Source organism: Plectrocnemia conspersa, unplaced genomic scaffold, assembly GCF_051122295.1.
Source record: "Plectrocnemia conspersa isolate PC_06_02 unplaced genomic scaffold, ASM5112229v1 ptg000012l, whole genome shotgun sequence".
In the NCBI taxonomy this organism is placed as follows: domain Eukaryota; kingdom Metazoa; phylum Arthropoda; class Insecta; order Trichoptera; family Polycentropodidae; genus Plectrocnemia; species Plectrocnemia conspersa.
The window spans coordinates 30,071,376-30,084,551 of record NW_028277176.1 but is presented as its reverse complement, the minus strand read 5'-3'; the positions used below and the strand labels follow the sequence as shown (position 1 = coordinate 30,084,551).

The following is a 13,176-nucleotide window of genomic DNA, read 5'->3' as shown; positions in this document are numbered from 1 at the left end:
ATATGCGATTTAAGATTAATAAAAAAATTGAAGTGCTCGAACACCGCAGAAACCATTAAATAAATTCAGTCAAAAAAAATTAATTATAATTATTTATTATATTAAATTTAATTTTGTTTTAATTGATGTTATATAAAATTTATAACATACTAATAAAGTAAAAATACAATAATTTTGCTAATTGATTTTATTGACTATGAGAATTCTAGGCGATCCTCCTCAAGGACGCAATTTACAAAATGTTATTTTTGTACAAATATTGACGTATATATCTTAATACTATACAATATTTAAAGTTGCCAACTGTAAATTCTCTAGAAAACGTACATTAAAAAATAAAACAAATACGCACACAATCTTAGTGAGACTAACATTACGATATATACATAATTCGCGTTCAATATTTCTTCACTGTTTGTTTATGCAAAAATTGATCGAAACTAAATAAATTATTTAATACAACCTAATAATCGATATTGCATTACTAGATAGCAAACTCGTAAATCCTTCGGAACATGTATTGGAAGAATATTTGGTACCTTGTTTTTTAGTGTCGAGTTTAAAAACCCTTAATATGATTTAGTAAACTGTTATTTTCTTGTTTGATGATTATGATTTGGTAAGAAGTGATGTTAATTTTCTGCAATATATGCCAATTTTGCCCTATAAAAAATAAATACTAAAAGTTGATTTACGTTAGAATTAATTAAACATAACGTAAATTAACTTTCTTCATAAATTAAAAACTAACTTGGGCAAATACGTCACCAATGATACAGTTTTTTATTATCACTAATTTGTCTGTAAAAAATTCTAATTCTGTAAAAAATTCTCGCATGGATACAAAATATATGTCTAATTTTAAGCCAAAATACGTATTGACTACACATTTCTTAAGAGGACGAGTCGATCAAACAGTTTTGTGAATAAAAAAATACAAACTTAAGGAATGCTTTTAAACGCGCTCGACTCCCGTTTGATTTGAATAAAATTAATACTGTTATATAAAATTTCTAAAAATCAGAAACTTACAATGTAGTTCATTAAACATAGTAAATATGAATAAATTACTGTTAATGACGATCGTACGTAGAGCATCGGGGTTCGTTGAGCTGTTTTTCAATCTTTATTTCCCTCTCCGACGAGTGTACCTGATGAGCCTCTCCGACGATCTGCATTTGATTGTCTACGTAGCTCGGCTGCTCTCCCCACCGTACGCCTGTCGATGATCGGTAGCAATCCGAGTAACCTTTGTAGGCTTCGGCCGGATAATGCATGTTGCTCCCGGACAGCCTCCCCCATTGATCGTACTGATAACGTGGATAATTATAATCTGGTTCTACGTTGGATCTCTCGGAGTAATGATTTCTGTTCGATGGCGATCCGTATTCGTTCTTGATCGGCATCGACAACTGATTCGGCTGAAGTTTATGAATCGGCTCGTTAACAGAAACAGAGTCATAATTAACAGCGGGGACTGGAGAATATCTCGTGTCTCCGTTGTGTATGAATCTGATCGGATTGACACTGTCGACCATTTGTACTAGCACTTTATTGCCGTGATTGTCTAACGTTTGGGTTATTTTCTTTGGTTTCGTAGTTTTCCTGCATTTCTTATTCGGAGAAATCGTCGGCGCTGGCTGCTCTTCGGGAGAACTCGGCGAATCGATTGGTTTTTTGTAGTTACTCATAAACTTGCAATATTCTTTTTGATAATCTGTCGGCGTTTTATTAGTGATCGGTTTAACGGGAGCTACTTTTATTTCTTCTTTAACCAGGACCGGCAGCAAAGTCTTCGGGTATTTGATCGCATTCATGGGTATCAGATTTGTGACCGAAACCGGAGTATTCATCGAAAGATTATCTTCGAACAAGTCGTCTTCTTCTAAATCGTCTCTAGTCAAATGGGGTACAAAATCGTCTTTAGGCAAATCGAGCGCTGGCAATTTTCCACAATTTCTTTTCAAACCTTTGCCGTTCGAAGGTCCGTTTGGATTTTTAGCGCATCTCTTCAACTTACACTTTTTGACTTCTTTATCGCTCTTTTTACTCTTAATATCAGGTACTTCTTGTTTAATTGCATTTTCTTTTTTAACTACCACGGATTTTTTATCCCCCTCCGATTTAGACTCAATGAACGAAAGCTCGTCAGGTTTTTCCGGCAAATCCGCCCATTGGCTCAACACCTCGTCGATCTGTTTGATCTGATCTTGCGATAACTTTTTCGTTTTCATCTTGACTTTAGCGCTTTCCTCTTTCTTCTTGGGCGTTCTGTTTCTCCTTCTCTTTTTCATACCGATGCTCAGATTATCCTTCTTTTCGTCGTAATCAGAATCGTCCAAGTGACCATCTTCAGGCGCGATTATCTCACTGGGGTCCATTTCGCCGCCTTTTAACCATATATCCTCCAAAGCTTCCATTTGACTCTCGTCGGGGCCGAATTTGTGCAAGTCCAATACGTTATCGACGGGAGGACAATTTGTCAACATGTCCAAGTCTCCCTCTTGCATCGATAGATCTTCGTCCATATCATCGTCTCCGAGTATAGACACTTCTATGGCACCCGCCATAGAGCGAGACATGTTTCTCTTCAAATGAGCCGGATGACGTTTCTTCTCTTTGTTTTTCTGCTCGGCTTCCACGAACGATTTGGGCAATTCGGGATTGTTTTTATTGCAAAGAATATCTTGGCCGGTCGGATGCGGAGCGGCTGCCATTCTTTCCGGCTGTTCGGGATGACAGCCTATATCTTGTCCCTTGAGCCACAGCTCATATCGATCCGGCTGAAACCTTTTCACGAACGTGTCCATCGATATTTTAACCATGTCGTTGCTGCAAGTGCATTGAATTGCTCTCTTGCCGTATTCCACCCACCTCGGAGCTGCAAAATTGGTAGATTCGGCACAATTAAACCCATGATTGAATCCAGCGTGATAACCGAACGGAAACGTGATGATGATTTCACCGGACGTTTGAGTAATCTTATTGTACGGTATCGAGTACATTTTCAATATCTGCGGACTTATCAGTGTCATTTTGTGACGCAGAAACGCTTGACAAGTTTGGGCGGAAGAAGAGAAGAAACCGGAAGCTAATCTCTCGAATCTCTTTCCGTGTTCCGGAGGAATTGCATACCAAGTCTTTGGATCGCCAAAATGCAGATAGTTGATCGAATACAAATCCATATCTTCGGTGTGCCACGCGAAAGTCGTCTTCCACATCCCGAAATACAGATAAGCCGTGTTAACTCCGTCGATTTCAATGCCATAATCTTGATTGACGTAATCCAAAATCGTTCCCAATCTGTTAATGTTCCATTCGTTGACGTCCGTATCGGTGATACTGCCGTTTACATCGGCTCCGTAAATCGGCGCCACATATGTGATGTTCTTCCAATACTTTCTCTCCAGATCGTCCCAATCGGAATGTTTAGGAGCGCAATATTTCGCAGAGTTGGCCATTTTAGCAAAGTTCTCTACGCTGATGGGTTTCTTTTGTATGTTGATCTGCTGGAAGAGACCTTGTTTTCCAGTGACGACTTGACATATCGGTGACGGAATGGTGATCTTCAAATCGTCCAGTTTGTAACCGGATTTGCGCGGCACCCATTCTTTCGGTGGGATCACTTTTGCGATGCCAGCTTTGTGAGCGCCTAAAAAAGACAAATGTGATTAGAATTATTGAATAAACTTGTATAAAAAGCACTAACATACCTTGAGATTCCATGTATTGAACGAATTTGTTGAAATCCTTGAATTCGTCCCATGTCGGATAGAACGTTTGGATCTTAACTGTACTGTTGCTCGACGTTCCAGCAGTAGCGGCGACATCGACATTGTCGGGACTATCACGAGGCATTTTGATATTTTTCTAAAAAAAATAAAACGTGAAGTTGATTTAATAAGACACATTTCTGAGCTTTCAATTATAATTAAATAATAATCAATCTGATATTTCGATATATTGACAATTTATGAGTGCTAACTGATCGATTGTAATGTCTTTGTAAGATGACTCATGTTTGTATTCACAAGAAAAATTTACAATTTTTGTTTCTTTTGCATCATTTAACATTTTATAAGAATAATATGTAGTACACAATATGTCACAATAAATCAGTATAAATAAAATCGCGAAAAAATAACCATATGTACATAGCGTGAGAAATGAAACCGTTTTAGCACCAGGGGCGTGCCAGATAGATTGAATTTCTTCTTATAAACAGCGTATGAATGTTTGAAGCTGAAGATCAGCCACATAAAAGGCCTTTTTAGAAGAGCCACATCTCTCCATTATGGAACTATTATGCATTCCAATTCAAGCGGGATTTGGCAATAGGCTTAATTTTTTTGCGTTACAATATTTACGTGATATAAATTTGAAAATTTGTGTTTATAAGCCTTAACAATTTTTATAAAAATATAACATAATCGAGCTTATTGAAGTTTAATTATTATTGTGATTTACGAATTATTAAGTAAAGCGAAAAGAAATGTAATTTTTAAGTCTATTTATTCACTGGTAGAATCAGACCTGCGCAAAACCATCAAGAAATTATCAGAAGAGATTGGCTGTTCCTGGTTGACGGTAAAAGATAATTTGAAAAAGCTCAACAAAAAACATAGGCAAGGAGTTTGGGTTCTGCAAAGTCTATCGCTGTCGGCTTTGGATCAAGGTGTGACGATTCGTTTTTCGTTGCTAAGCGGGTATGAAACCGATCTATTTTTGAGACAATCTGTTACTGGAGACAAGAAATGGATCCTTTATTATAAATAAAGGTTCATCGGTTTCATACCTGCTTTACAACGAAGAACAAATTATCACACGTTAATTCAAAGCCGACGTATGCTATAATAGCACACATAAAAAAAACAATTACCTTTCTCTAGGCCAAACGTTAGTTTCAACACCTTGACTATAAAAAATTTTAAAAAAAATTTTGTCTGGAGAAATATTTCGTTCATTATAAATTATTAAAACCTTGTCAAAACATTACAGGTAGAGTTTTCATTCGAATATTAGATTATTCGTCTGATTTTCAGCTATATAAATATTTAAAAACTCTCGAGTAACTAATGCTGCTCCAAAATTCATGGTCATTTATATTGTTTCAAAGTGCGAGACAATGAGATGCTTCTTAACAAACGCCTTCGAAAAACACATGTGAATAGTATTTAACGGTTGTATCTACTATGACTGAAATTAGCAGAATTCGTTCGTTGAACGAAACAAAATTTTGGAAAGGTCCGCCCATTATTATCGCTTAATGTTTGTCTCAAAAACAGGTGTGCGTCGCAAATTTTTGGGAAGTTCGTATTATGTTTTTGTATTTGTTGTTTAATGACGCAAGGATTTTATTTCAGTCAATTCAATAAATCGATTGCAGTAATTTTATCGTTAATTATCTAATTGATATGCAGTCTGCACAAAACGTCGATACGGATCCAATCTTAATGTATATCAAATTCGTTCTAAACATTATTAGCTATTGTATGTACAAAAATTTCGATAAAATCATATATTGTATTTAAAATGTTCCATCAATTTTTCTGATCTCAATTCTGGTGATTTGAAAAAACTGAAATGACGTCCCTGATCAAAAAGTATAATTCACACGGCATATTTTATTCAATTTAAAAAAATTAACGATTATGAGAGTAATTAATGATTAATTAAAATAATTATTTTTAATTAAATAATATTTTACAAGTAATTAATTGATTTTTTTAATTGGTTAAATAAAAAAAAACGGTTAAAACCGTTAAAAAATTACCATTATATTCGAATATTAGAATACTTCATCCATTTTTTATTCACTATTCGAATAATTGAGAACCCTAATCACAGCCTAACTATATTGTACTCTATTGGGGAGATTAAAGGTGGAATTACTAAAAAAACGATCAGTTCTAATTAATAAATCAACGGCGCATCTTATTACACGACAATGAGAGACCACACAGCGAAAATTGCACAGGATAAAATAAAGGAACTGAATCTAGAATTTACCATATCCGCTTTATTCTACTGATAGAGCACCGTTGAATTATCATTTCGTTTCGAAAAGAAAATTCCAAATTAACAGATTTTGTCTTAAAATCAAAACTACAAGATTTTTTTTTTTAAATCAAAACTACAAGAATTTTACAAAAGAGGCATCGAAAAATTACCTAAATTGTGACAAAATTCCATAAATAACAATGAAATTTTTTTTTGTATATATATATTTTTTTCACTAAAAAAACGATATTTTTTTTTGTTTTACCAAATATTATTATTTAACTACTTAATTAGTTTTGTTGTATTTTTATAATTGACAAACATCACATTTTTTTATTTGTTTCTCTCCTACCCACCCCAATTAAATTTATACTAAATTTAGATTTTTTTAAATAAAATTAAATAAAAACGATTCTTGTGGTGTTTTATTTTATATTTTATTTATCAAATCTATATTATTTATCACAGTTTAACGAGCGAAACATAAACGTTAGACTATTAAAAAGTCCATACACGCCCACTTTGACATAGGTTATGTTGTCATTCAGAGATACGAAACATTTGTATACAACAAATTAAAATACAATTCGCAAAACTAGTTTGAACCAACTTTTAAGTCATTTTATAAATATTTATTTTAAAATTATCAACTAAGGTTAAATAATCTGTTAAAAACTATTTTATTTAAAAAATATATAAAAAAATAAAGAATCGGTGAAATCGATTATTGCGAGAAACAAGCAAAAATTTGCCAAATTCATGAAAAGTGTATGACTACTGCTTCATTCGTGAATTAGGCAAATTATTTGCAGAATCTGTGAATTAGGCAGAAATTGTTTTGCTTATCTCGTGCATTTACCAAAGTAGATAGTAGCTCTCCAGTGGTGTTTTTCGTAACTACACCAAATGTCAATTGATAATATAAAAATAAATTAACCACTATAATGATATTCATCTTTATTTAGAATGCCAAAAAAAAAACTATAAATATGACGACATACAAATTTAATTAACAGGTATATTGGACAGGTTAGGTGCGAATGATCGGGAGCAAGAGAGCGTTGGTTTGAACCCTTCAATAAACGTGATGTTTCGCGACATTTGGCTTAGTTCCAAAAACACTACCGAAGCGCTACTATCTCACTGGTTTAATGCAGATAATTTTCCTAATTCATGAATGAAGCAACGGGCTTGCACTTTTCATGAATTCAGAATTTTTTTTTGCCTATTTCGCGCAATAAGAGATTTCACCGATTCGGTGCAACATGTATATGTAAAAATATTTTATGTTATACATTACTATATAACATTTTAGTAATAAAATTACACATGACGCATATTCGAGTCAACGGTCTATAACGACAGTTTTACAAATTACGAATATGTAAAAAAAATCATTGAGCACTTGATGCAATACTTATGGACAATTTTGTTGGATTTGCAGGTCTATTTATTGGGTACTTATGAGTAATGATTATGAATCGTATTATAGATTTTTTTAATTACGATAATTTCGTAAGTAAAATTTTGGATTAATAATATTAATAAAAAAAATGATAAAAGTTTTGACTTGTATTAGTGAATCTCTTGAAATTACTTTACGAATGGTTTTCCATCTGCGGATTGCATGAAATTTAAATTAAAACATATTCAATTTACATCTAAAATTTGTGTAATTTTAATTCAAATAATATTTACAAAGAAATTTAACAGTATTTTGAACTTCAGTCCTCTTTGGATTAAAACAAATAATGCAAGTCAAATTAAATTTATAATATAATTTATAGATGTCATGAAGAAATTTTACGATCACAAAACGCCACTTCGGTTTCTATTATAAGGAAAAAAAAACATTTCAATATTTTTTTAATATAATTACTAATCTTGATCTTTACCGTCAGACAGTAAAATATTACATTGCCTAACCATGGTTAAGTTTATATTATATTTATTTTGCGGCAAAGAAAAATATTTAGTTTAGCTCTAGTAGTTTCAATTCTTTGAATTAGTCAATCTAGAAGATTATTATAAATTTTAATTAAGCTAATTTGTAGTAGCTGAAAGCTTTTATTCTTCTACGAGTAAACATTACTACCACTAGCCATTTGTCATACCATTTGATAGAAATTTTTACAAAAACAAAGAAAAGTTTATTTGGGAATAGCAAAGGGTTTGATTTTTCTTGGCAATATCAGGCTGTTCCATACAGGTGCGTACGGTGAGATACTTTCCATTCACTCGCTCACGTGTTAAGTGACTAGAGTGAGTGAACTCACTTTCGTCGCTTAACACACGAGCGAGCAAAAGGGAAAGTAACTCACCATATACGCCTGGTTCCATAAGTCTTTGCGTTTTTAAGGTGTGGGTTAAATGAGTTAAAAATTAAAACGTGATTAAAACAAATTAACACCATTCCTAACTTTAAAATGTCTGTGACTTACTTTTGTGGCAGCCCTAATATCCTCACTAACAACCCCCCTCCCCCAACTACCCACTTTTACGTAGATATTCAATGTCAACATTCTCAGAACGAATTATCGTAGCCATTATCGATTTAGGGTTGATACGACTACTGTTAACAAACACCGAAAGAATTGTGAATTATCGTTAATTTATAAAAATATATGATAACAGCGGTATGAAACATTTTTTTAAAAACATTATTTTTTATTTTGTGTAACATGAACCATGAATATGCGACTTTGAGCCAGAGTTAAATATAATGAAAGCTTAAGCAGTGAAAATACCTTTATTATCATTTAAAAAATAAATCAATACCATAATAGTATTGATTTATTTTTACCACTAGCTATTGAAACTCGACGCACGTATTATCAATATTTTCTAGTGAAAACGTTAAGAATCTAGTTTGAATAGGAATAGGATTAATGTTTGTGTTGTGTTATGTTGTGTTGACACAATCGATGCATATTACGTATGCAAACCAACCCTCCACGTAGGCAGGTGCAAGAAGGACATTGCGCTGATTGAACGTTTGACAGCCGACTGAACCAAAACAAGCCCAGCTGACAGCTGACTCGCGTCGTTCGCTACGTGCGTCCGCCATTGAAGGCGAAACAGTCGAATCTAACACTCCCCACGATAACCTAAAGCAAATGCACGTTAACCTTCGAAACGACCACCTGGACGCGATCAGGGCGTCAGAGGGGGGCAAAATCGGCAAATCGGCAAATCGGAAAATCGCCTCGCGAGAGTCGAAACGTGAGATTTGTGTCGAATACGAGTCTATGGCGTCGACCCCTGCCGTGACAGTAGCGATAATTAAAAAATCGGACGTGAATTTTGCGATAAAGCACAATCGCTCCGCGCGATCGACTCACTTTTCGGCTGCGAAGGGAGGATTCTCGACGAGGCGAAGCGCCGGGGGCACAGGCTGCCCGGCGCCCAGCTCACGTACGCCACACGAGACGCAAAACGCTCGCAACACTGCACGCGAAACGAACGCCTACGCCCGCAATGCGCCAGAGAGAGACGCAAGACGCGCTACGCGTGCGAAGCTTCGATCGGAACGCGCTCTCCTTTTTAATGATGCCCTCCGTAATTTGGTCTAAACACTATTTTATATTATTTGTAAAATCGTTTCGATTCATTTATACGCAAATTTTCATCATTCGATTCAAAAATTATATCCAGTTAATCGACTTTACAACTAATGGCTATATATACTTTTAATTAACAACTCCACTCGCGACATCTAGACTCGTACGCGAAAACAGGAGTCGGCAACATTTTTTAACATTTGTGAATCGCGATCTAATAATCAATCCCCATTTGCCTTTACGTCTTATTAAATATATTCCAATTTTATTTTTATAGGTTTGGTGAAATTGACAAATCATTAAAAAAATCTTTTCATTATTCGAATGATCCTTTCGGCGTAATTTTCGACGACTTGTCTGGGCTATAACTTGACGGATGCTGGTTTTAAGATACTCCGACATTTCGGGTTTGTCGGCATAGACACGACTCTTAGCGTAAGCGACCAGTTGACGTCACCAAAACGTGAAATAATGTGACCTAAGAACTTTTTACGCAAAACATCCAACGTTGCAACGTCTTTTTGAAATCACGTGTCTTCCGCATAAATATCTTCGATTTCGTGCCAAAAATAATTGCTTATTATGCGCCTATAGTGCTCACCGTTGACAGTTACAGATCCAACCACCATCGTTTTCAAAAAAGTAAGGCGCAATGACGCTGCATGACCACAGTGCGCATCAAGCAGTCATGTAACAGTCCTTTTGGGCATGTAATGATCTCTAGTAAATCTATTTTTAATGTCAATTTTACTAATTAACATACTCAAAGAGGTGGAAATGTGCCTTAAAAAAATAATATTTTCTTTAAAAATATATTAAATATGTAAGAAAGTATTTTAGACCACTAACGTAGTAACAAATACCTTAATTTATTTACTTTTCTAGCATGATGACTCAACGACGACATTTAGTTTATTTTCAGGATCAACGGAATATTGTTGTTTAGTAGCTAAACAATTAATTGGCCAATATTTTTGCTCAGTATAAATATTAAACGGCTTGTATTCGGGTTAAATTTTAATAATAACCGTATTAATATAATTGTGCTTATCGTTATCGTTATTTACTATTAAAATAAAACTTTTGTTAAAAAATTCAAATATATTCTGTAACATATTAATTGACTGAAATACTTTATCTTTTCGTAATTTTTTTTTCAGTAAAATATTGTTACCTATTGAGTTGTTGTCATGTTGGCATAACGTTCAATTAGGCTAGCCAAATAAGTTTTTGACACCAACCAACTGTCGAAATAAAAATACCCATTAAATATAAATACCGACCATTTAATATTTACTCCAACCACTCATTATCTATATTAAAATGTCTACTTAATAAAAATACTGAATTCAATATAAATATTAACCTTTAAATTATTTATCTAACCATTCCTTATTTATAATAAAACTGACCATTTAATATAAATACTGACCGCGTCTATGTTAAAATACTGATCAAATATACATAAGCCACGCATTATTATCACCACCTCTCTCCCTCTTTCTCAGTTTGTCTTTTTCGATGTGTCAGATACGCGATTCACACCAGCGACTGATTCAAATTGCTAGCTATTGCGCTCATTTTATCCTGCGCGTTTGTTTGTTAATATATATTTTTGCTGCAGAAGTATTCAACGCTGTATATTAAATAGTGTTTATTAAATTAATTAACGTTTAATCGGTGTTCGGTGACTTTCTAAAGAAAACATGCTTTAAAACAATTGTTTTTTTTTCAGTACATATTTTATTTTTTACGCAACCCGGAACTCAAAAAAAGACATAAAAGTTGAAAATTTCATATCGCAAAACAATACGCTAAAAATAATATAATTATTTTAATCACATTTTTCACAAACAAATTTCCGACATTTTGTGTTTGCAAAATCGGCAAGATGATGACTCAAGAACTTTTGGAGACAAGATGACGGCAATGAATTTCCGAGCTAACTCGGGCATGACCGGGAAGGGGTTAAAGCTCGGAGCCCAATGCAGTTGCCTCGCTCGCCTTGCCCTAACACCAAACCTGCTTGGGGGTACGCCAAGTGATAATTACACGAACGTAAACATTAAATAAACAAGAATTTGACAGCTGCTATGCATTCGAACACTCATAGAAGAGTTAACAGCAAATATTTATGTATATATTCAGTGGTACGCAATATTTTTTTCTGTCTTAGATGTACGCAATCAAAATAGTTTGAAAACCACTGCTTTAGTCATTGCACTCACGTCAAAAGCAATAAAATAAAGCCTTCACCGTCATAGTGTGAACATGTGTCATATTTTACATTTAATTATTTTTATATTATTCATTTCTAAAAGTTATTATTCAGATAAAACAGTACGTTAAATCAATAAAAAAGTGTTGCGAGTTAAACTTTCACGCAAACATTTCAACAACAAAAAATATTTTCATTCACAATCGCAGAAGTCGTCAACCGGCGCTGGAGTATTTGTTGCACCTTCGCGGAACTCAAGGTTGAAAACGTCATGAAATCGCGAACTTCACTTGCTTCGATTGCTCCAAAAGCAATTTTTTATTTGCATTCTAAAACTTTAATATTTATCAATGGCATTTCAATAAAATTTCAAAAAATTCAAATCCTAAATAATTGCGCTACGCGGCTTTACGCGCAAGCCTTTTTCTTTAAATAAAACATCAGTTTTAGAAAAAAAATTATTAAACATGCACCTGCTGATTAAAATTAAAAGTTAAATAATTTTAGTTAGGTTGAAAATTAATGCTGATTTCTTGTAGACCAGAATAAATAATTGTAAGCAATATTTTAATCACCACCCGCTCAGTCGCCATAGAATAGATTTTCCTTATATTTTCTTATCTCGCGGATGTTTCATTTTTTAAATGAAACAAATATTTTTAACACTGACCGCAAGAATCAGGTAGATTTATGTTTGTGTGTGTGTGTGTTTTTTTTTGTTAATAAAAATGTTATTAATTATTAAAAGAACAACGGCAATTTTCAAACAACATGGCAAATCAGTAATCAAAGTGTACTACTACTATCAAGTCTAACTTTAGAAAAAAAATAGTATATGGTATAAAAAAATTTAACCTACAAAAAATCATTTCTGATATTTTTCAAAGCTCTTTATTTTTTAGAAGGTCAGTTTTTTATTTAACTTAACACTCACAATTTAGGTTGGCAGTATATAGTAACTTTCTAAAAACCGGACCGTTTCAAAAACTAAATTTCACTTCCCTAAAAACTGCAATATTGTAATTAGTTATTATCAAACACATAAATAGAAAAGTCGCTAACTATCAAGACTCTTAATCAGAAAGGGTAATTACATTATAATTTTCAAAAAATATTTATATAATTGAAAATATAAAATATTTTTATTATTTTTAAAATAGCGATTTTATTTGTCGATTCTACACATAAATTATATATATGAAATTATAGTATATTAAGAAATTATAATTAATGTAATCCATTTATTATAAAACGTATATCTTTTCCTGTTGTGGAGTCTCTTAATTCAGAATGCGTCTTATAATCGATGAAAACTTGCAATGGCGTCTCGAAAATGTCAGCTGCTTGTAGGTACGTCGTTTCAGTTTTTCCCAGACAGATAACAAAAGTTGGCCAGTC

The 13,176-nt window shown here is 33.4% G+C and overlaps 1 protein-coding gene across 2 annotated transcripts; it reads right to left on the bottom strand.

Annotated features, from left to right (window-relative positions):
• Nucleotides 1-172: 172 nt before the first annotated feature.
• On the bottom strand, nucleotides 173-9,449 carry LOC148228934 (uncharacterized). 2 transcript variants are annotated; one of them, XM_088200037.1, is made up of 3 exons: nucleotides 9,342-9,449; nucleotides 3,714-3,870; nucleotides 173-3,652 (listed from the first exon to the last, which is right to left on the bottom strand). In XM_088200037.1, the coding sequence occupies exons 2-3, from the start codon at nucleotides 3,856-3,858 to the stop codon at nucleotides 1,074-1,076; spliced, it is 2,724 nt and encodes a 907-aa protein (XP_088056163.1). In that variant the 5' UTR covers nucleotides 3,859-3,870; nucleotides 9,342-9,449; the 3' UTR covers nucleotides 173-1,073. The 2 variants fall into 2 exon arrangements, with proteins under 2 accessions (XP_088056163.1, XP_088056162.1); XM_088200036.1 differs by lacking the exon at nucleotides 9,342-9,449 and adding an exon at nucleotides 8,950-9,102.
• Nucleotides 9,450-13,176: the final 3,727 nt, after the last annotated feature.